Here is a 24,513-nt window from a genome sequence, read left to right on the forward strand (position 1 = left end):
CCTCTCGCGCTCTTTTTTTAAAACCCCCTCCCCCGGGCGTTTTGACGTTTCTCCAGAGCCGGCGTGTTCGGACAATAGCGGAGGGGAGGAGGCGCCTCTGAGGGAGTTGCCGTCGTGTCTCTCGAGGAGCGCCGTCGTCGCGGCCTTAGCCTCTGGGCCTGCGAGTGAGTCTGTCAGGGCGGGTGGAGTGAGCGCGACGAGGGCCTGCCTCTCTCAGGGGGCAAGGCGCGTAAAGTAACCGTCTCGGGCCGCCGTTCGCGGTCGCCTTATATATAGCGACAAACCCAAGCAAAATTGGTGGGCCTGCGAAGCGCAGCTAAAGTTTTGATAAACGTTGTTAAAACGAAAGAGAAGCACACGCCCCTGAAACAAGCATGTAAGGTCCCGGAGAAAACCATGAATGCTGATTTCGTATCTGCCCATAACGTTTATATTAAAGCTTTTCCACCTGCTGTTCCCAAAAAACAAACACGTGTTTTTTTCCTCCAGGCGGTGATGTCTTAAATTTGGATGTGGCGGGGAGGGGAGGGGCAAATGTCTCGTGGGTTTCTGGTATTGATGCATAGGCCTCAGAAACACTCCAGGGACTAGATGCTATCTGTAAGTAATAACATGCCCTAAGGGGCTTGCATCCGATTCCCACCCCCAAATTCTGGGAACAGTAGCCTGTGGGTGCTAGAAACCGTAGTTCTGCAAGAGGGTGAACTGCAGTTCCCAGGATTCTTAAGAGGTGGGGATGTGCTTTTAAGTATATGGTGTGTATTTTCCATGCACCATCTAATCTAATCCTTTCTAAATGCATTACAGTTATAGCATCTTGGACATTTTGGATCAGACAAACTCCTTGGGCTGTATCCAACTGGAATCCATACTCTCCCCCCCCCCTTTGTGCTGGACTGAGGGTGGGGAACACATGTTTTGGGCGTGGTTTCTGCCTGCACAGTGATGCTGTGAAACTCCACTTTCAGGCTTTCAAATGTGCAGGTGGATTGAAGTGCCACTGGCAGAATCTCAGCAGTACCGAGCCCACACAAGCTGACCCTATCGCTGCCACATAACAGCAAGCCCAATTTTGGCTTGAGCAGCTCCAGGCCAGTGCAGCAATCTGCCTGACTCGCTACCCTGGCTACCAAGTGTGTAGCAGGGCTGCAGGTACAACAGGGTTCTTGCTGCTCTGTAAAGTCCCACACTTACCTTTGTTCCACATTTCTTACCACACTTACTACTACTACTACTACTACTAATCATAATAATAACCTTTGTTCCACATTTCTAGGCACAGGTCCAGGCTTTCTAGGTCTTTTTTTCTTTTTGCTCCAGTGCCTACTCCAAAACTCCCTGCTCTTTGCTGCTAAATCAGATCAAACAGCAATCTGCAGAAAACTCATATTGCCATTTACTCCAATTTGGCAGTAAAGATCAGCTTTTCCTGGGGAAAGTGGCAGGTGGACCTGTGCCTAGAAAGTATGGAGCAAAAGGTAAGTGTGGATGAGCTCATACTTGGAAGTAAATTTAAAGGTAAAGGTAAAGGTACCCCTGCCCGTATGGGCCAGTCTTGACAGACTCTAGGGTTGTGCGCTCATCTCACTCTATAGGCCGGGAGCGAGCGCTGTCCGCAGACACTTCCGGGTCACGTGGCCAGCGTGACAAGCTGCATCTGGCAAGCCAGGGCAGCACATGGAATGCCGTTTACCTTCCCGCTAGTAAGCGGTCCCTATTTATCTACTTGCACCCGGGGGTGCTTTCGAACTGCTAGGTTGGCAGGCGCTGGGACCGAGCGACGGGAGCACACCCCGCCGCGGGGATTCAAACCACCAACCTATCGATCGGCAAGTCCTAGGCGCTGAGGCTTTTACCCACAGCGCCACACAAGGGCTCTATTCTGAGTATGACTTAATTGGAGACAATCCTTTATCTTAATCTGTGATCTTAAACTTGCATGTAGTTTAGTGTAGTGTTTTTAGACTGTTCTGTAGAATCTTGAGGTTGATTGGAAACTTAATGATTCCTCAATAAGTTCAGTAATTGTGTACAACCTTTGCTGAAACACAGCTTGTCTGCTGTTGTTGATGTTCCTTTGCAATGTATGACTGCAGGGAAGTGTGACACTGGTTCACAGATGACAACTGTGGGTCCCAAAGATACTGCTATGTGGAAAGTGCTTCTTCAGGATAGAAAAGTTTGAAAACCAAAATCCCATTGGCGTCAAAAACTTTCCAAAAAAGTCTATATAGGATTAGGTTATATTATGTGTTAAGCAGGGAGAAATATATCCCAAAGTGCAGGGTCCATAGAAGAAGCGGTAACTTGCATGTTAGATTTATATTTTTTTGTAAGACATACAGATATGCTGCTTTCCTTTTTATCTGAAAGATTTACGTAGGGTTCACTAGGCAAGATTTAGCAAGTTAAGGGACTTAGTGTTGACACTTTAGCCTTGATATACGGTAAGTTGCACAATTCTCTCTTAATTCCTTGAACATAGTGATTGGTGGAAACAATGATATGGGGGTATTGTGCAGCTTTTTCTGCCTTCAAGCAGAGGAGACAGGCTCAATGCAACAGACATCCTAAAAATAATTCATAATGTGTTTTTTCTGGAATCCACTGCTCATCATAACATCTATTTTGAAGCTGTGAGCTTGCGGCGGGGGGCAAGAAATAGGAATGATCATGGGACAGTCAGAGAAGTTTCATTATCAGGAGTACGCCACAAATTGAAATTTGTAAGCTAGTCATTGACCTAGGTTTAAATTGCTGCTTGATATGAAAATAACATTGACCCTGGGCCAACCACTACCTCAGCTGTATACCTACAACACATGATTAAGACTAAAGAGCAAGTGGCAAAGAAACTACACTGGACAAATGGCGAGTTTAATGTAACAAAAACAACTACAGTACTTATTTTCCATAATGTTTCTAAACTGAAAACCTTGGGATGGTAAGATTTCTAGTATCTGTAAAGATTAATATTTGTTTAGTGACCTCTAGTGGGCATAGTCAGATGGTGCTCATATAAAACATCCAAAGAGTTTAAAACACAGTTTTTCAAAATGTACTAATAAAATAGCTTGCAAGCGTTTATCCACAATAAGAAGTTGATTACATTTCATGCAATTTTCCCTGAAGCATAAACATGCTGGCAGTAACTGATGAGAGTTGTAATTCAGCAACATCTAGAGTTCCATGCGTTCTTGATCCTGCTTTACAGCTTAACTTAGAGGAGGAGGAGCACTAGATTGCGCACTAACTCATGAACTGCATGTAATCACATGAAGTTCATTATTTCGTGAAAGTGTTCTTGCCCCCCAACAAAGGGGACTAGACTCTTGGAGTGGAGAGCTGCTTGGCTTTTTCCCTGCTATAACAACATAACCCATGCTAGGCCTTCGTTTAATATTCCTGCATTCCACAGGAGGTTTTTTCGGGGGGAAGAATGAGAAGAAAAGCCTTTTGGAAAGAGCAACCATTGAATTATTTATAGTCGGATCTAGGCAGGATTTTGTGGTAGCTGAACGGATGTTTCTGAGGCGAATCATCGGCAGTGCTTAAATCATTCTCTATTTTTGTAAATAGATTTAACCAAGGTAAAATCTTGAGGGAAGCAATATAGTTGTACAATTTGTAAATCTTTTTGAGGATTTGCAGTCAGGTGTGGTACAACTTGCAGTACCTTGGGCAAAGGGCTTCTTGCTGACTGTATCTAAATGGCTCATTTAATAAGCTGCTGTCAAGTAGAATGGGGGTAGGCAACACCCCTCACTACTTGTTTGCAAGGGAAAACACATTCTTGAGTTATGAATACAAATACTGAATATGGTAGTTCTGGGTTGTTATTTGTAACATGCCATATTATTTGTAACAGGTTCGAAGAAGGGCCTCTTGTGAGATAGGAGTGGCACAGGAATATTAAAACTCAAAGACTTAAGCAACCACCTTTAGTTGTTTCTGATCTGAATAGACAAATTATACTCAGAGCTATGCAGCTTTCTCTTTCTGTAGAGCTCCTAATGTGTGACATCATCTGGGAATTTTAGTTCAAAACATTTGTCGCTTCTGTCACCCAATTACCTGCCATGGATCTTCCTGCTGGTTAGGTTTAAGGAATCAAATCCAGTCTTTTCTTACTGGATTTCACAGCGCAAGAGAATTGGACTTCTAAGTCTTCTGTAAACTTTAACTTTAGCACTGTGAGTCATACTCCAATGTGTGGGTGGAGAAAAGCCCTTGAGAGTAAGTCTCTGGCATGGATACTTGGAAACACACTCCACCCCCCTGAAATACATTGCATGTCTACAGCTGAAATTTGTGCTGTTCCTTTTTTGGTAAAGTTTTGATAGGAATAATTTTCTTATGCTCTACTTGGGATTAAATAGTGGGATAGACACTAAGTCATGTTTTAAAGTACTTCTAGAAAGTAAATGAGAAGAGCTCTAATTATTCACTGGTATATTTTTGAGGATGTTTACCTTTTTCTCAACCCCATTACCCATGACATATTTTAATCTGCTGGACATGCATTGGCTGAATTTTGATGAAATGCTAAACTGGTTCAGTACTTGTAGTATGGCTATAAGGTGGAGTTTTTGAGCTTTCATTCCAGATTAAAGCAGAGTTTAGTGTCGCCGCCCCTTAGATACTGGTTAATCTTAACTATGATTAGTTGAAACAAGTCAGCTTCATAAACTACTGTATGAAGCTGGCTTGTTTCAACAAACCATAATTAGGATAACTATGGTTTGCCTGTGTTCAGATGACATGGGTAGCTGGAGGAAAAGTGTGGGAGCCTGAAGGCTGATGAGGCTTGTTCTCATAATGCTAAATGAAGTAGTTTCAAAATGTTGGTTTGCTTCCTTAAAAGTACCTGGCAAAAGATAGGCCAGGAAGAGGAAACTTTCTTAGAAGTATTTTACAGTATGTCAAGCAGGAACCTGGAGAAAATGAGAGGAAATTCTTTGCTTTCAGAACAGAACCCTTGCACTCTGATCATGGATTCCATGCAGTTGTTGTGTCATGTTAATTTTCAGCTGCTTAGTGTTCAATATCCTTTGTGTGACATTGAACTGAGTGTCTGAGTAAAATTCTCCACTGATGTACAGTACACAAATAGCATGAGCAACAGCAGAACAGACACTTTTTCTATAAGCTTCAGTGCTCTTCTGTCTTTGCTCTCTATTAAGCCCATCACAAAAGTTGGTTTCTATGTTGGTCTTGCCAAAAACAAAGCCAGTGAAAGAATCTGACTAGAGCTTTTACTTGGCAACTGAAAGACAAGGAGAGGATGTTTACACAAAATATTCCCTGCTCAGTTCCAGAACATGATATCCTGAGTTCCTTTCTCACAAAAATAAACTGAGCAGATCAGGATCAGAGGAAACTTCACGTATTGCTGTGTGTAAGGATTGTGGTCAGGTAAGGTCCTGTTTTCCTTTACGAGAGTTATTTACCTTTTAAGTTAGGTGGACACAACATAGCCCCAGAAACAGCTGTCCAATATGTATCCGTTTCTGCCATAACCTTAAAATTGCCAGACTGTATGTAGGATGACAACAGCCACCATTTGTGCTGTGGAAGCTGCTCATCCCAACTCCTTCCTGCTCTGGTCATGCAGAGAAGTGTATAGGAAGAAGACTGTACTAGGATATGTTGAAGGCAGAAGAATGGGGCAGGATGATAGAACAGAGGGAAGCACCCATTAACTTTTATTTACATAGATTGGCAAAGTAAGATAATAGTTTTTTTGTAAAATAAGTTCTTGTTGCCTCTCTCTTTGCATACAAAAGCTATTCCTATCAATTCTTTACAGCAAGTTACAGCATGCTATATGATGCCTCACTATATACACCTCACCTTGCTTCCAATAAAACCACCAGCCTTGGTTTTAAAGGCTAGATGTCCATCTAGACCAGGGACGTCTAACTCCCAATAGACTTCGATCTACTCACAGTATAAAAAAACTGGCAGTGATCTACCCATTGTCGTTGGATGAACCAAAGTTGTTGAGCTTATTTTAGGAAACCACAGTTCCCCCCTTTTTTTTGGGGGGGGGAGATCACTGAGGGGCCAAATACCTACCAGGAACACCCTGTGATCTATCAGCAGATCACGATCTACCTGGACATGACTGATCTAGACCAATAGATAACTCAAATTCCATGTTGGAAATAAAAAGGAAAAAAAGGCTTTACAAATAGAAATGTGTTTTTTTTATTTAGATTGACCTGTTATTTACTTTGAATTGTTCACGCTACTTGAACTGTTTCGGTTAATAGAATAGATCACATCATTTTGAAGCCATGTTGTAGAAAATGGAATAAGCTCTTCCCTAGGTCTTACCTTGCTATTAACAGGAATATATTATTCAAACAAGCTATAAATACACTTTCTGAAGAAAAGACCAGCTGTATTTTCATCTCATTTTATGGTTATATAACGTGTCAGAAACAGCAGCACAAATACCACCTCGCATGTAAAAAAAGAAATATACACATTACTAATTTTAACTGCAAAAATGTTTTTGATGAATATGTGTGTTTTCTATTGGTAAACTGGTTTGACATAGGGACTTGAATCTATAAAAGAAAAAGAAAGCCAAAATGTCATTTAATAAGTCACACACAGTTTCATGCCCACCCCCTTTCCCACGTATGCTCGACTTACGGTGGCAGCACTGCTTTTTGTTTTGCTTCACTCACATCTCTGTGGACTAAGTCAAGCAGAATTGTGAAATGGCTCGTGAAATATTTCAGAGTTGGTGTGAGGATAAGGACTCACCAACATGTAATGAGAATTGCTCCCTGTTTATTTCCATGAAGAATCTTCTGGTGTAGTGAGAAGTGATACTAGTGAAAGAAGAGGAATGTGTTATTTGGTTGCTTGTGTGTCCAAATTAACTACTAGAGTATGCTGTGTTCCAGAGTAAGTCAAAGGTTTTTGTGCACACATCTATGCCCTTTCCATTCATATCTGACACACAGAGGACACAAGTGTCATTGTTGGCATGCCTGTTTTATTTTTGGTAAAAGGTTTCTAGGCCATCTTTCAGACAAAAGTTTCAAGGTAGCTAACAAAAAGATCAGTTGGCTTTGGTAGGATGATGTGGAGTAGGCAATCTACGAGGTATGAGAACTAAACAATTCAGAGGAAAACTATCTTGAGTTGCTCCTGAAGGCTATAGAAAATGCTGCAACACAAGTGTAATTTTGCTGGTGGTAGCCTATTCTACTTCCTCCCAATGTCTCTTGGCAGGCTTTCTCCCATCCTCATTCTTCCCCACCCGCTTCAAACATCCATCCATTCCCTTATCTGGACAGCTGTATATGAGAAACTTCATATAATTTCAGCTGTTGCACTTCAGTAGAATTTATCGGGAATGGAATGCTGACTGTCTGTTGGGGTGTGTGGAAGAAAAGTGGGAGGGAAGAGAAATGCAATGGGGAGTGCTGAACAGGATCACTCTACACTGCATCTCTTTGTTGCATACCTTACATGCATTTCTTCAAATTATAAGAAAGCTGCAAGGGAGATGGGCAAAGGGAGGGATAAATTCCCCCAAGGACACCCCCCCCAGGCCCTTTGTAATCAGGACTGAATGAGCAAACTGTCTCTTGGCATGGAGCAGCTGTTGAGGGCAGGTTCCAAACTCTCTCTTGGAATTCCGAACATTGGTAGAAAGAAATTCTAGTCTTGATGTCAATGGCAGTTCTATTATGAGAAATTTAAAGGCAAAAAGATAATGCCTTCATGGATGTTCCAAGGCTCTCCTACCCTGAGACTTGGAAAATGATTGATTGTACTGTGCTATTCACCATGTCGCCTATAATGCGTAGGTTCTGAGAATACACACTGGCTTCAAAGGTATCAGAATCCACTGCTTACTGGAATAAGCAAACAAACATAAACTAGAATGCTTGAATTTCACTCCAGTGTGAAATCAATGTAACAAACGGATGATTTTAACTGCTTGGGTTAGGAAGTCAAAAAAGCCTGGATAGAGAACATGTGGTTGGGTTCTCTCTTAATAGGCGTGCAAACTGGCTCTTTGGGAAAGAGAAGAGTGAAACTATAATACATAATTTAAGTCATGGTCTTTTGTAAGTCATACTGCGATCTAAGGTTAACTGAAAAGCAACTATTAGCCCCTATTTACTTTTATATTTTCCCTGAAACAATTGAAATTGGTTCTTGTTGCTTCTGCTGTTTCAGCTACCTGATTGTACTGTCCACCTATATATTGGTGCCACCTGCAACTAAAATGACTGCAAAAAACTGACAGGTTGCTTTTTGTACCCTACTCTGTGCTAGGCTTTTTTTTCCCAACATTTGACATTCCATGAGGAAAGCAAATTCACGCAAAGGCTTAATCTATTTTGTATCTGTCACTCGTGCCTAGAGGGTAGCATGGAAAGTGACTGGTGCAGCGAGGCAATCAATCAGTTGTGTTGCTGCTAGTGAAGCACTTGCATTTTGCTTTTATAGGCTGAATGTGAAGAAATCAAAACCAATGTACTGGGAGCAGGAGACATGGCCTGTGCTTTATAAGATCTTTACTTTCCCATAATTTTTGTTGTTAATTGCATGCCATCTCTATCCTGTTAACCAATTCCTCACAACTAAGAAATCAGGGTGGTGGTGGTGTTTTTTATCTAACAGTTTCGTTTTTCACACTTATTACTTTATCACAGTGTGCAAAATTTGACCAGTGTCTGAAATACATAGGTCCATATACAAAAGGAAAGTGGGGGTTAAGGTTTTTCCTCCCCTATCAGCATTTCATTCAGATTCAGAGGGAGAAGGACATTGAACAGTTAACTGCAGAAAGGGAACACTGCAGAGTTTTGGCTGTAGTTAGCTTGGGAAGTGACGTCTTACAGCATTTGCTGTTCTAGAAAGAGCACAGACACGTAGTATAATTGGGAGGGCTCTGGGTGGCAGTGTCTCTACCACTGTGTATATTTATCTGTATGAAACGACCAAGGAGGGGAGAATGTAATAAGCAGTCTGCCCGCTGCTTACTAAAACTGCTGCTCTTGTGACTTCTGTTAACGCTTTTCCAGCAACATCGCAAGCTGAGAAACTGGACGCTGTTATATAGAAGGAAATAAACTTTGTGAACGTTCAGTATGGGAAAGGATTATTATTCCGTTCTTGGGATCGAGAAGGGAGCATCTGATGAAGACATAAAGAAAGCTTACAGAAAACAAGCCCTTAAATGGCATCCAGATAAGAACAAATCTCCCCACGCAGAAGAAAAATTCAAAGAGATTGCAGAAGCTTATGAGGTGCTGAGTGATCCCCAAAAAAGAGAAATTTATGATCAGTATGGAGAAGAAGGTAAAAGAATTTTATGTACAGTAGTTTTAGCTTAAAATAGAAAGCTTTTTTTTAAATGTCAGATGCAGTGAGGCAGTTTTTAAGAAGCAGGTTTCAGCAATTAGATGTAGTAACATAGTTTGAGGATTCAAGTCTTGCTTGAGAGTAATACTTCTATGGAAGGTTCTCATTTAGGTTATTTTCTAGGTGAATCTATTTGATTCATCTGTCAAACATGTTAGTAGATACTATTTAATTTATGTTACAAAAACTTTGCAATAGTGTGCTGAGTTTGTCTCACTCTTCCAAGGTAGCATAAAATATACGGGTATAGTTTTATTAAAATAAGCTTTTATTAAAAATGGCCCTTCTCAGCCAGGGTCCAGGTGTCCAGACTCCAGCCAATATTGGCATCTTGCCTGGAAAGGAAAGAATTTGTCTGATGTCATGAAATACTAGGACAAGTTTTCAGCTTAATTGTAAACAGTGCTAAAGTGTCAAGGGAATGAGGCCCAGAAGCAGTGTGTTTAGCTTAAAACGATTATGTTAAAATAATTTAGTTTAGATGGATTCTTCGAACTTTTGGAATTGGGTTGCTACCTTTATGGTTCAAAATCTTGTTCAAATGCGGACCTAAGTTGGCTTCATTACAATAACATACTCCCTCACTGAAACAAGACTTTTCACTTTATGATGGTCTATTGAAAACATGTGAACACTTAATTGATGAGCTCTTGATGATGATTGCTCTGAGAAGTTTGAATTCATCACAAATCCATATATTTCTATAAATGCTGGTTCTACTTGAAGTTTTCTTACTGCAGCTCCAGGATCACTGTTTCTCTTGTAGTCATTGGACTTCTGTGAGGCCTTGAAACAAATGGGTTCCTTATTCTTAGTCAAGGATCAGCATTCTTTAGGCATTCACATGTTCTTTAGTTCCCTTTTCATTCCTACCTTCTTTTCCTAATTATACCAGTGTGTGTGTGTCTGCTTCTTTCCCAGCCAATATTAGCATGGATTTTCTACTCGTCCTGTGAGAAATTAAAATGAAAGGAATAGAAGTAGCTGTCACCAGACATAAAATCATGCCTAATATTTCTGTGTAACACATTAGATATTTAATAAGCTTATAAAGCTTTAAATCTTGGTGAATGCAGCAGCTTTACTGTTGCCCAGGACATGGGCAGACTGTGGGTCCAGAGCCCCTTTTTATAGCCATGGGACCCGGTGTCCTTTCAGCAAAACCTATCCATTATCTATTCTAGGAAGTGTCATTCCGCTAAGCACATGGTATGGTTTGTCAGCCCGCTTGGCATTAGTACTACATCTGTATATGATCATCATGCTCATCATAGTTAAGAGACTAGGTTTAGCCTGAAAAGCCATTTTAGCAACCTATTTTTATTTACTGAATATTTTCTCAGCTTGGAGAAAAGACTTGATTTTTGTTTTCATGGTTCTAAGTCAACGCAAATAAGATTTTTGAAAGTAGAGTTTTAAAACCTTTCTAGAGATTTGTATTCTTGCATTTCTGAATCCCATCCTAATGTAAATTTGATTAAAATCCATGACAGCATAATTTCTCTCCTAACTTTGGGTACTACATCCCCAACTTGCAAACATTCATGTTCTTTTCTATTCATTCTCTCTCTCTCTCTCTCTCTCTCTCTCTCTCTCTCTCTCACACACACACACACACACACACACACTCTCACTCTCTCTCTACCAAGCAGCAGATGACATTTAGAACCAAAGACTATAGAGTTATGGCCCACAGCCTTCTCATGCAGAGTCTGCTTAGGTGTTTTGAAGATAGACTAGGAAGCTAAGAAACTGTTTAAATTTAGGATGGTTGCGTAGGTGTAATTAATCACAGAGTGTAGGTGGGTGCCATAACGTTGGAAGAAATGGCAGGCTTGAAATAACTGAGGTAACTGTCAGCATGAGTGTGATAGCATAACTTCATAAGATCTCTTTATAAATATCACTTTGCGTAGCTTGCAGTACTTTAGCATTTTCTAATTTCTTGGGCTGTAGTCTATTCAAAACTTAGAAGTAGGTCCAATTAAACTCAGCTGGGCTTCCAAATAAATGCATGTAAGATTGGGCTGTGTTATATTTGATGTGTGGCCCAATCCAATGGTTGCTTCCTCAAAGTAGATCCTACTTAATACTCTAAAGTAAGTCCCATCATTAAATGTATACATGATTATAGTTGGAGATTGTGCCTTGCATTTCTAAACCAGTATAATAATAATAATTTTATTATTGTACCCCACCCATCTGACTGTGTTGCCCCAGCCACTCTGGGTGGCTTCCAACATGTATAAAAACATAATAAAACATTACACATTAAAAGGCTTGCCTATAATGGGCTACCTTTCAATATTTTCTAAGGGTTATATAGTTACTCATCTCCTTGGCAACTGATGGGAGGGTGTTCCACAGGGTGGGTGCCACTACAGAGAAGGCCCTCTGCCTGGTTCCCTGTATTTAAGGTTGGCATTGTTAAACTTATTCGTACCCTTTTGTAGGACTGAAAGGAGGAGCTGGAGGGCCAGATGGGCAAGGTGGTACTTTCCGGTACTCCTTTCATGGAGACCCACATGCCACATTTGCAGCATTTTTTGGTGGTGCGAATCCTTTTGAGATCTTCTTTGGAAGAAGGATGCCTGGTGGCAGAGACACTGAAGACATGGAAGTGGATGGAGATCCGTTTGGTTCCTTTACTTCTTTCAATATGAATGGATTCCCAAGGGAAAGAAACACCGTTGGTAGCCAACCCCGTCGTAAGCAAGATCCCCCTATTGTTCATGAACTCAAGGTATCACTGGAAGAGATTTATCATGGATGCACAAAAAGAATGAGAATTTCCCGAAAACGGCTCAACCCAGATGGTAGAAGTGTCAGAACGGAGGATAAAATCCTCACTATTGATATCAAGAGAGGATGGAAAGAGGGCACCAAAATTACATTCCCCAAGGAAGGCGATGAAACACCTAGCACCATACCAGCTGATATTGTGTTTGTTATTAAAGATAAAATACATCCTCACTTCAAGAGGGATGGTTCAAATATTGTCTATCCTGTCAAGATCAGCTTACGAGAGGTAAGTACCTTGTTATGCTTTGGAATGGTATTGTTAAAACTTCATGCCATCTGTGCTTCAAACTTGTTCACATTGTTTTACAGTCAAAGCTGAGTCGAATCTGGTAATAGTCCATAGATCAGGCTTCCTAAAACTCGGCCTGCCAGATGTTTTTGGCCTACAACTCCCATGATCCCTAGCTAGTCGGACCAGTGGTCAGGGATGATGGGAATTATAGTATCATAACATCTGGAGGGCCGAGTTTGAGGAAGCCTGCCATAGATGATGTTGTTTGATAAATATGTAAACACCCAAATAATGGGCGTGATTCACCTAACAAGTCCTGTTAGCGCAAGCCCTGCAGAAGAACTTCCACTTGCACAATGGGGCTTTCCCCTCTCCTCACCCCAGTGCCCTCTCCAACCAGCATGCCCCAAAATTGACTCTGGGAGAGTGTTGGGAGAACTCCCAGAGCAGCACCCAGGGAGGAGGAGAGGGGGATAGTTCCATCTTGCAAGCTGCAGTGCTTGCATTGACCATGGTGTAACACTGGATTCCACCCACTGTGTTGAATAGTTCAGCACCGTTTGGAAGAAGGATGACTGCTATTCTTTGTAGCATGTCATAACAGAGTGTGGGATAAAATATCCAAAGCTAACACTGTACTTCATAATTCTGGTTGTTGCTTGTGCCATCTCTTGCTTCCCCCTCATTGCCATTTTCTGTTCAATTCTGGGTTGAATCCAATGCTAGTCCAACTTGGAGTAGACCCACTGAAGTTAATGGATCTGGCTAACTCAGGTTCATTTACTTCAATGGATCTACTCTGAGTAGGGCTAGTAATGGGTACAACTCTCTGCCTGCAACAAAAGTTAGTCATGTACTCAGTTGAGCCTACCTTTTAACTGGCTGGGGTGTTTTCTGATTCTATTCAGTGGCTCTTTGCAGTATGAGGATGTGGCATCGCTCTGCAGCGTGATAGAAAATGTGTTGGTCTAAAAGGTTATTGGAACACAAAAGCAGAAACCCAAAACAGACTCATGAGCAAAACTCCCACCAGAATGCCTCTGGGGGGTGGGGGAAGCACTCACCTACACTCTAATAAAGTTGCAGATTTTTAAAACAGCAGAGAAATCAGTGCTGTGCGGACAACAAGATCTGCTTTGGTTCTAATTTTGTAGCAATTGAGTAGTTGGATACAAAATGGTGCAATTATGCAAACCAACCCTTGGCCAATGTAAGCAACAGTAAACTTAGCTGAGATGGCATGGGTTTAATTTTAAACCAATGCTTTTATATAAACGGGTGTTAAATTGATGTATATGCACATTATGTTGCAGTTAGAACTAAACAAGCAAAATAAAGTAGAACAAAACAAAACTAAAAAGCTCTATGAGCTATGCCTTATAATAATATTACAGATACCGTGTAAATACCTCTCTATAGTGAATCTAAGCAACTAATATTTTGCTAATTTTATTTTGAATACAGCTTATGCCAGGCTTTGGTTTTGTTTTGTTTCAAGTACAATTAGTTAGAGAGTCTGGCATTCCTAATAGGTTGGCTGACAGTGGTTTACTGGGATTCTTACATAAACACTGAATTCCGTGTGTGTAGGACTCCTTCATTTTTGTCCATGGGTTGCAAAACGAGTGTAGTGCACTTATGCTTTGCATGAATAGATCAGGGATAGGCAACATGATGCCCTCTGTATTTGGAACTAAAACTCCCACCCACCGTAACCACTGATAACGAATGAACCAAGTTGTAGACAGCATTATCTGAAGGGTACCATGTTACCTACATCTGGCATAGATGGTTCCTACCTCAAGGAGAAGATGGATGGTGTCCAGTTGTGACCAGTGGGTCTACATTGCTAACCTGACTTGCCAACACCATGAAGTCACTGCTGGTTAGCAAGAGGAGGAGTGGCAAAGCAGCACGGAGCTTGGTTTGGGTGCAGCCAATCTGATGCCTTTGCACTACATAGAGGTCCCCATTGCCTTGCCCCTCTCCCTCTTGGTATTGGGCAGCAGTGCATGACATTGGGAAACTAGGTCAGCAAAGCAGCTCCCCCAGCCACTGCCCTGCCAACCATTACTGGTAGTACTTATATGCGCAAGAAGCTCCATGTAAAGCAGGGATGGAGAGCCTGTAACCCTCCAGATGTTGTTGGATGCCAACTCTCATAAACCTGAGCCAGCAATGTCATTGGTCATATGGGAGTGGTCACAGGTTAGCCACTTCTGCTCTATGTAGTGGGAACTGTTCAGCTATGTTTGCTTATTGTTTTCCATTTACAAAACCCTTTATAGTTATGAACTGCATACATAGGATTGTGCTGTAAGAATTTGGGCTACACAGTAATTATTTGTATAAGATTCAATCTCTGCTTCTGAAAACTACACCCTAGGCTTTACTTGAAAATAAGTTTACTTGTAGTGTTTCTAGCATTACCAATACACCCAACATAGAGTAACAGTATAGGATGTATAATACTGTAACTGTATTTCTAAGTTATATTTCATAGATACTGATCTTTCTTTAAGTGCTTTACAAAAAAAATGTCCTGCTGCTTCTGATTTGGCTTTTTAAACTTTTTTTTTAGGCCTTGTGTGGCACCTCAATCAATGTACCAACAATAGAAGGTCGAACCATACCTATGACAGTAAATGAAGTTGTAAAACCTGGAATGAGAAGAAGAATTATAGGATATGGCTTGCCATTTCCCAAAAATCCCGACCAACGAGGTGACTTGATTATAGAATTTGAAGTAACCTTTCCAGACAGTATAGCTCCAGCATCAAAAGAAGTACTCAGGAGAAATCTTCCTGTTTCATAAAACAACGTACATTTTTTGAACTTGTTCCAAAAGGACACTGAAAATTGAAGAGTTGAGGTTTATGCTGTAAAAGTGCAATCTATAACTGTGGAACTTAACTTTTTTGTGTGTGGATTGGGGAGAGAGTTATGCAGTGCTGCATGAGAATAGGAGGCAAAAGTACAAAATACTTGCAATCAAGTATGAAGCTAAAACCATTTGCTGTTTATTGGATTTTCCTTTTCAAAAAGTTTTATCCAGTATTTGCTTATAAGTAAGATGTATTTTTGTGTGTGAGAGGGGGGCACTTCTGTGCATATGCACAGAATCATGAAGTGCTTGAGTTTTAAAGCACTTAATTTCAGATATTTCTTTATCATCTATGTGAGATTATTATATTGCAGGATCAGAAATCAGAATTCGTAGTATGAATCTATGTATCGTTTGCAATATTTATGTTGTGTATATGCCAATTCGCTATGTTTACATTGCACACAGCAGAAGGCAGGAAATCTCACTTGAAATGTTCATGAGCCCGAAGGGTAAGTTTTTTTTCTGCATTGTTGTATGTTTTTGGATTCCTTTCCTCAGTATTCTACAGATGCTCGCCTAACAGAAAATTATATGTGCCATTCCACAGTCATACATATATGTACCATGTCATGAACATGCTCCAAACCAGAACACACAGTGGGTGACTCAGTAGTTGCCAAATATTCAGGGTCTAACCCCTACCCTACATTTACGCAGCCTCCACTCCTATCCAGCCCAGGCCAAGAGACTCCCAGACTTCACCTGATGTTCCTAAGATTCCAAGGGAACAAGGGTCAAAACAATACCCTCTGCTGTCTGAACTTATTCTAAAAACACAGTACCTGGTAGGGAACTAAGCAGTCAAGTATTGGATTTAGTACCAAGGCATTACCTAAATAAAGCTCGCGCACGCACACAAAATTCCAAAAGGAGGTACATTTATTTGATAAAAGAAAACATTAGTGAGAACAAATATATTTGGGCAATTATGTCAGATCAAACAAACTGTGCTAAACCAACCAGTTCTGTACATATCAATAAAATCATTGGCTTCGCAGGGACAAAAGCATACAACACAGTGCAAGGTAATCCAAATATGATCCGAAGGTGGGATGTTCCCTGTCAAAAGTAAGAGCCTGCTTTCTTCTAAAAGGCATAGCGACCTAGGTAAATCTTGTTAACCTGTAAAAAGGCCTCAAGACTTTCTGGCACTTTAGGCTACATGCTTTCCCACCAAACCCAGCTCAAGCAACCATTCCAGTCAACAAGCTCACAGCTGATTTACCACATTTCCATATGGAAAAAATGTGACAGCAGTTGCTTTAATGTCCATTAAAACATATGTGCAAATTGTGGAACCTGCCTGCTGAGAGAGTGAGTCTATATAGAAGGCTTATCTGAACAAATGTCAAGGGAATGGGCCTATTTCAAGCACACTAACGTCACAATCTTTCACAGTTTAAGCCCCTTGAAACTTCTGTGGTCAGTAAATTAGTAGTACTCAGTCCCACTTAAGAAGTTGTAAGCTTGTTCTGAATTACCTAAAGGAAGGGAAGAAAATGCCCTCAATTATAGTTTTCTAAAAGAAAAGAAAAAGAATCTATAGGGCTGGTACCCTTGGATGGCAAAAATTAACAAGTAAACATCCTTTTAGCATTTGTCTTTAAACTTGCTGCAATATGTTAACATCTGAAAGTCATATTCTTTAAAGAAAACAAATGATTTTATGTACATACAAATGTGCTAGGTAGCTGCACTGTTAACCAACAGGGTAATTAACAATTTTGTATGCTTTTATGTAGAAAATTAATTATGACACCCATTCTCTAAGCAGTAGCCATCTATAATGCAGAATAGTTATAATGGGGGTGGGAACCATTCTAGAAACTACCCATTTGAATGAATTGGCAACATTTAATAAGATTTTATACATGGGATATGAAGAAATATGAGCATTCTGAAAGTAGGAGGATCCAGAACTTGCACTCGTGACACTAGCACTCATGACACTAAAAGTGAGAAAGTAGAAAATGGCTGCTTCATCCTTATGCATATTGTTTATGCATTTACATATCATTTATGATCTGTATTGCATTTATATGTTTCTTAATTAAATATATTGTTTCTAACTTGTGTTTTCTATTTTTGTAATTTCAACTGAGTTGGGTGTGTGAGAGCAAATGCATGTAATTGTTATTTATCTATGACTTTATTGAATTTATATCCTGCTCTTGCTTCCCAAGGTAGGAGACAACAAGGGATAAATAATCTTTAAAACAATTCCAATATAGATGCAGACTGGGAAGGAAATCAACTTAAATGACTTTTTGAAAAAAGGAATGTGTTTCTTATGTGCCAAAAACCAACAAGGATGACATCGGGTTAATACTTAAAGGGATGGAATTCAGAAGGGTAGATGCCACAATGATAAAGGTCCGATTCCTATTGTGTGGAACAGAGCTCCTGTTTGATGGTATCTGCAGGAGGCTCTCACCTGCTAAGCACAGTGACTGACTGTGTGTACAAGGGGTGAGATGGCCTGTCAGGTATCCTAGTCCCGAGCTTTATACAGCAAAACCCAGCATCTTGTACTTAGACCAGAGCTTAATTGGCAGCTGCTACAATTCTTTCAACAGTGGAGTGACGTTTTAGCAGTACCTTGCCCCAACGTGCAGCCAATCTGCCACCTTTTGCAACAGCTGAACCTTCTGGGCTAACCTCAAGGGCAGCCCCACATCAAGCACATTGCAGTAATCATGCCAGGAGATTACCAGCACACAGACCATGGTGGTCAGGCTACTGCAGTCCAGGAACAGCAGGAGCTGTCTTAATAGCTGAAGCTGGTGAAAGGTACCCCTAGCCACAAGGCCACCTAGGTCTCTAAGCATCCAAGATGGATCCAGAAACACCCCCAGACTATGAACCTCCTTCAGGGGAAGTACAACCCCATCAAAAGCAGGCAATCACCCAATTATCTAGACCCAGAAACCGCTTCCTCACAGGACCTCCATTTTGTCAGGATTAAGGTCAGTTGGTCGGTCTTCAGCCAGCTCAGTAGAGTCCAGGCACTGGTCCAGGGCTCTCAGGTGGGTATCATTGCCATCCTAAGAGAACAAGGTGAGCTCCAGCACCTCTTTTTATAGAAAAATAGCACTGCCTGTAGTACAACTGCCAGGGGCCTGGAAGAATAACCTAGTGCTATTATCTGAAAGCAGCTTTGAAAATGGGATCTGAACCACTGTAAAACAGTGCCTCTAATAGCCATCTCACAAAGTCAGCTCAGAAAGATACCAAGATCAATGGTGTCAAAAGCCGCTGAAAGATCAAGTAAGAATAGGCTTTTGATACATTGACCATGGTATCTTAAGCCAACTTTGAAAGATAGGTTATAGGGTTGTACTCCCCTGTCCTCTTCCTGATAAAAATGATCCATCGGGGAAGCCAAAGCTGATTGAGTCCCATAACCAATCCTGCACCCAGACTGAAATGGGTCAAGATAATCTGTTTCACCCAAAAGTACTTACAACTGGTGCACAACGACTCTCTGAATCATCTTTTCTAAGAAGAGGATGGACAGCATGCAACTGGATGTGAGTTGTCAAAAACCAATGGCTATTTAAGAGTTTGTTTAGTAACAAACTATAGCTGCAATATTAGGACTGCAATCTTATGTACACTTGAGAGTAAATACGCTTTTCAACATTCAGTAGTAACTCCCCTCCCCTTTTTATATGTTAAAGTTTAACAATAAAATAGTTCAGAATCCAAGAGAAAAGTAGATATAAGTAATAGTACAATCTCTAGAACACATGAAGACTAGTGTGCATTCAAGGTTTAATCCTAGGTAAGATGATCCTTTAGATATGTGGAATGCTGGCTGTTTAAGGGCTGTAAATGTCAAAAAGAATACTAATAGGCAGCGGAGTCAAGATCAGAGTTACATGCTTTGTGTGGTCTGCTCCTGTCAGAATAGGCTGCAGCAGTAGCTTCCAAACAATCTTCAAGGGCAGCCCAATGCAGATCACATTACAGTATCCAAAATGAGATGTTACTAAAGAATGGCTAAAATTCTGATATGAGAGAAAGGGATATAACTTGCTTGCCAGCTTAAAATGGCAAAAGGTGTACTCCTTGCCACAACTGTCACCCGAGAAGCACCAAATCAGAGTTGAGAGTCACTCTCTGAATAAGAAGTTGCTTCTTGAGTGGGAATTCAACTTCTGGAAGAACAGGGAAATTCAGTCTTCCTGCATTGCTGGTCTCTGTCTTATCTGGATTCAGAGAATCTTGCTGTTTTTTATTTGATATAAATAGATGTCAACAGCATATAATGCTGCTGTCTACACTTATGTAATACATCCCTTTGGTAAATGTACAATAATGTTAAATATAATGTTAAAAAGCAGAGAGGCTAAGATAGAACTGTCTGGAATCAAACAGGAAGGAAGGAACAGAGCCACTGCAAATTGGTTTATCCACTGTTGGTTTTCGGAATTCAAACGCTCAGCAGAAATTGAACTTACTGAATCCCTGCTGGAGGAGCACACTTTTGCCCTGGGTATAATCACAATGAGGCTATAAGTTTAGCAAAATAAAAAGCTATGTTTATTACAAGAAATGCATGATAGGAAAGATCCCAGTTCTATGTGACTTTGGTAGAGATACCTTGAGCCATGCTTGCTTTTGCAACTCAGCAGGACAGATGCAGAAAATATTTCCTTGCTGAAGGTAAGGATAAAGAAGGAAGTAGGAAATTTGTTAAATTTGGTTAAAAAGTGTGACACTTACTTTAACAACTTCATGGTGAGTACTGGCACCTATTTTTCTAGAAAAGAAGCACTGCTTAAGAGTATCATTTTAGCACCCAAGGGAAGGACAACACAGGTTAGGTCAGAAAGGACCGTCTAGGAAATTTGGAGGTTCCTATTTCTATGTACTCTTTCCCACGCAGACACATTAGCCTCCAGTGCAAGCTGAGTTGTATCTCAATACTTCCTATACTCCCAATTGTCTTAGCTGGTAAAAGTGTGTCAGATGCTTCTGAGTTTATAAGTTAATTAAGAAGAGCAAGCAGGTTCGCATTCTCTTACAGGAAGAGGCACAGACAGTTCATTAGGGTAACTAATTGAAGAATATTTTACATTCTGACTGGTATGAATCTAGAAAACCTGATCCAAGAGTTTCTCGGAACTACGTAGGTCTCAGCATTCCAGGTGCCAGGGATTGGCTGAGCTGAGAAAAAGTGAAGGCAGAGAAAGATCTCTTTTCCTCCCAGTCATAATGACATAGCTGTCACCACTATTGCAGCCCCCACAGCTGCGTACGAAGGAGTTGGAGGGCTCACATGTGAGGTGCTGACAGTAGAAATCTCAGAGAGAAATATGCATATATTTCTACAAGCTTTCTGCAATGTTGCTCATAACTATTATCCCCAATCTGAATTGAGGCTTGGATGTTTACTCATCACATAGACCAACAGCTGCTGGATGCTTTCCAAACTTTTCATGTTGGTGACAGACTTTTTAAACATGCATTATTTTGTGATACAGCAATTCAGTTTTACCAGAAAACCGGAGGTTCAACTAACTCCTTTCCAGTCCCAGGAGGAGCGTGAAGAGCTTTCGCATGACATTGTAGCAGACACGCTAACATGTGACGACACACATTTGGGAAAGCTCTGCTGTAGACTTTCCAGGCATAGATAGCCAGGAAACAAGATACCATTGTGTCTAACTATTCCCCATCACCTGCACATAGCATCCAGTGTGTTGGATTAGGGGGCTGTGTTTGTAGGGAAATGTGTAACGTCACGACAGTGTCTCATGCATTTGTTTTATTGGATGTTAGCTAGGGAAATGCGTGGGTCGGCAACGCTCATTTATTTAGCTAGGTCTTTAATTAATGTTTACTTGGGTCTTTAAAGCTGCCAGCAGTGTAGTAGCTTGGACAGGGCTCAACCAGGGGATGCTGTCTGTGAAAGTCTGAGGAACCTTCAGTACCCATCAGTTGTCTCTCAAGGGAATAATATTTATTTCTTTCTGCTACCACAAAGAGTTTTTCCTGTCCATTACGTGGTGACAAAGCTGGGCTCCTTACTCAATTAGCCTGCAATTAAGCTTAGTACCAACTAACTGAAACAACTGCATATTCTTTCCTTCCCCTTTTTTTGTTTTCCCTCCATCAAACATTAGAATGTAAGCTCAATGGGGCAGGGAGTGGGGCTCTTGCACTCTGTATAACACTATGCACAGTGATTTGTTTCCTGCAGATAAATCACTGTCCCTTGTAACACACAATGAACTGTAAATCTGGGCCTGATTAATTGTTTGCAGAGTTTATGTAAACATTAAAGTGGGAGAATGCAAAATACTGAAATTTGTAAAGTAGTCCTGTTGACCTCTAGTATCATTTATACCAATGTCCTGAACAGTCAGTGTAAATAATTTATATAAATGAAGTTTGGCAAGAATCCTTGTCTCCATAATCTTATATACTTAATAGCATTTTCTATTGTGATCATCTTGATCAATATTTATTAGTCACCATGATGTGGTTTAAAAGTGTGTTTCATTTTATTGCTTCTAAATGAAAACCTAGGAGAGAGCAGACCACAAGTCTAAAGTTCTTCCATTTCCAAATGTAGGTGCATGCTTTTTTTGAGCACTTCACTTCTTTTTTAAAATGACCTAATACATTTCCTTTAAATAGTTTTCCATTAAGAGAGATATTACAGTTAGTGTATATTATACATATTGTATATTATATGAAATCAAGTTTCAACCTGGCTATTGCCTGGATTGATTTACCCGTTTCTCTGTTTACCTTACCTCAGCCATTAGGTGAGTTGCTGTGATTTGTTCATATAATTTCACTACAGTACTGTCTGACAACTTTCCATTATTCCATTATTTTGCATACAATCCTTCAGGATGTTTGTGTATGAAGGATGGGTGCATGGTGGAAGTAGGTCTGAAGGAAAGGGAAAAATAACAAACCTGTAACAGAACTGTAAGACAATAAGTGGCCTGTGTGGTTAATTGTGAAACGGGTGCCAGAGGCAAGGAGTCTAAGAGATGGGAGTCAAGAAGATCTAGATGCAGAGTTTTGGGCTGAAAGCGGGAATATATTAGTACAACCTAATTGGCCACTACTGTGGTCCGCTCCTATGCAGAATTTGTTTGAAATAAACCCTACTGATACCCGTAGACAGGATGTAAGCTTCATGCTCAACCCTATGCGTGTTTTCCTTGGAAGTTCCAAATGGAATGGTTGTGCAGTGGCAATTTTAGACTCTGGACTTAAATCACCTTATGATTCCTTGTGACACACACAATTTAATTGCAATTTAAGTGTTCATTTATTTCTAATTGTGGAAAGCCAACCAGTGGGGTTTTGACCTTCAACTGCAGATTGACATCCTAGGCTCTTCTAAAATGTGGCTCTTTTGGGTGAGGGCGGGGATGTGTTATTGGGTTGTTGTTTTTATTTTGATTATATATATTGTGGTTTTTATGTTGATCTTTTCTGTGAACTGCCCTGAGGCCTCCGGTTATATGGCAGTATATAAATTCAATAAATACTACTACTACTACTAACAACCCGTGCTGATGGCACCCCTGAAGTGGCCTCTGGTCCACAAAGCAATATGCAGCACCAATCCTTCTTGGTGCTACCAAGGACTTGTGTTGTTGTTTCATTTCATTGCTGAAATTTATTTATGAAGGACATCTTGTCTGCTGCCTAGCCTGCCAAGCAGTAAATGTTTGCCCACGTTGGGCGAAAAATTGCTGCATTGCAAGGGATCGGACTAGATTCTCATCATGGTCATAGGAGCCAAGTCCTAGAAGACCTCCCCAAATAAAATATTTGAAGTGGCTAGGCCCTCTCAAAGTTGATGGGAATTGCCATTCAAATGATGTGCAAGTGCTGTGTCATATGATCAATTATGTGGGGCGGGGCTTATCTGGGTACCCCCGAATATTTTATTCAAGTTGGTAACCCTGCTCATGGTCCCTTCCAACTCTACGATTCAGGTTACCTGGGCGGGCGCTGCCATCCGAAGCACAAGCTGCAGAGAACAGAGGAAAAATGTATAAATCTAAATTAAATGCTGGAAATGTAAAGAGAAAGAAGGTTCTTTTTATCATATGTGGTGGTCTTGTAGTACAGTTAGGGCTTACTGGGAAATGATATATAATGAAATGAAAAGGATGTTTAAAATAATGTTTATAAAAAAACCAGAAGCCTTGGGGGGGGGGAATTATAGGGACAGAATTAAAGGGGCACAGGTGGCACTGTGGTCTAAACCACTGAGCCTAGGGTTTGCCGATCGGAAGGTTGGCACCTGGAATCTCTGTGCAAGTAGATAAATGAGGAAAAGAGAGCAAAAAAATTCATATAAGTAAGATAAAATCTAATGGCAAAATCATACGTGGTGGGATTGCAAGATTATCAAAAAATTGGGGGAAATGATAGCGGCTTAGTCATGCTGGCCACATGACCCAGAAAAACTGTCTGTGGACAAACGTTGGCTCCCTTGGCCAGTAAAGCGAGATGAGCGCTGCAGTCATTTGCAACTGGACTTAACTGTCAGGGGTCCTTTACCTTTACCTTTTTTTATAGGGACAGAACTACCTAAACTGTATAGAAACTTATTTGTGTATGCAACTACAGCGGCAAGAATGTTACTTGCCCCAAAACGGAAAGAAGCAGAAGTCCCAGCAAAGGAAGAATGGATACAAATACTTATGGAATATGCAGAAATGGCGAAACTTGCCGGAAGAGTAAGAAATCAAGATAACAACCTTTTTTTAAAAAAATAAAAGAATGGAAATGGTTTATTGAATATTTACAGATAAATTGCAAACAGATAAGAACATTGGCAGGATTACTGTGATAACCTGCAGTTTCGTAAGAGTATATATTTAAAGAAGTCGAATAAATGAGCAAATTAAGTTATTTTGGATATGCAGAAGATATTAAAAATAAATTTAAGGAACCGCAGGAAGGGGGGGAGGAAGTCAAGTTTTGAAATGGGATTGTAAAAATCAGTGAAATGAAGGATTGTAAAATCAGTGAAATGTACCAACCTGAAAAAGTATAAATAAATAAATAAAAGAGAGACGTGAGCTGCTCCCGGAGCTTACCCTGCTTGACTTCGGATGGTTTAGGGTTGCAGTGCTTTGGTGAGGACTGCAGCCTTAAAGGGGCAGGTACTCTTGTGTGCTTAGCGTCCATCCATCCATCCCCGGCG

General features: G+C 40.6%; 1 protein-coding gene and 1 long non-coding RNA gene across 6 annotated transcripts; one reads left to right on the forward strand and one right to left on the reverse strand.

Annotated features, from left to right (window-relative positions):
• Nucleotides 1-33: 33 nt before the first annotated feature.
• Nucleotides 34-17,389, forward strand: DNAJB4 (DnaJ heat shock protein family (Hsp40) member B4). 5 transcript variants are annotated; one of them, XM_083444736.1, is made up of 5 exons: nt 121-164; nt 808-902; nt 9,060-9,336; nt 11,853-12,427; nt 15,015-17,389. In XM_083444736.1, exons 3-5 carry the CDS (start codon nt 9,126-9,128, stop codon nt 15,246-15,248), a joined length of 1,020 nt encoding a protein of 339 aa, XP_083300862.1. In that variant the 5' UTR covers nt 121-164; nt 808-902; nt 9,060-9,125; the 3' UTR covers nt 15,249-17,389. The 5 variants fall into 5 exon arrangements, with proteins under 5 accessions (XP_083300861.1, XP_083300862.1, XP_083300864.1 ...); XM_083444735.1 differs by lacking the exon at nt 808-902 and having other exon boundaries at nt 34-164; XM_083444738.1 differs by lacking the exons at nt 121-164; nt 808-902 and adding an exon at nt 261-376.
• Nucleotides 6,509-24,506, reverse strand: LOC310679489. The gene is made up of 4 exons (XR_014512305.1): nt 24,407-24,506; nt 13,305-13,374; nt 6,778-6,845; nt 6,509-6,575 (listed from the first exon to the last, which is right to left on the reverse strand). It is a non-coding gene; the product is annotated as an uncharacterized lncRNA (long non-coding RNA).
• Between the last annotated feature and the right edge of the window lie 7 nt (nt 24,507-24,513).

This window comes from Podarcis tiliguerta (genome assembly GCF_965153285.1).
Source record: "Podarcis tiliguerta genome assembly, chromosome: 6".
Lineage (NCBI taxonomy): Eukaryota > Metazoa > Chordata > Lepidosauria > Squamata > Lacertidae > Podarcis > Podarcis tiliguerta.

Bases quoted from the DNA above. Each gene is read 5' to 3' on its own strand.
- DNAJB4 (XM_083444735.1), top strand. From the start codon at position 9,126: ATGGGAAAGGATTATTATTCCGTTCTTGGGATCGAGAAGGGAGCATCT. The intron at 9,337-11,852 runs GTAAAAGAATTT...ACCCTTTTGTAG, and splicing joins TGATCAGTATGGAGAAGAAG to GACTGAAAGGAGGAGCTGGA. The intron at 12,428-15,014 runs GTAAGTACCTTG...CTTTTTTTTTAG, and splicing joins TCAAGATCAGCTTACGAGAG to GCCTTGTGTGGCACCTCAAT.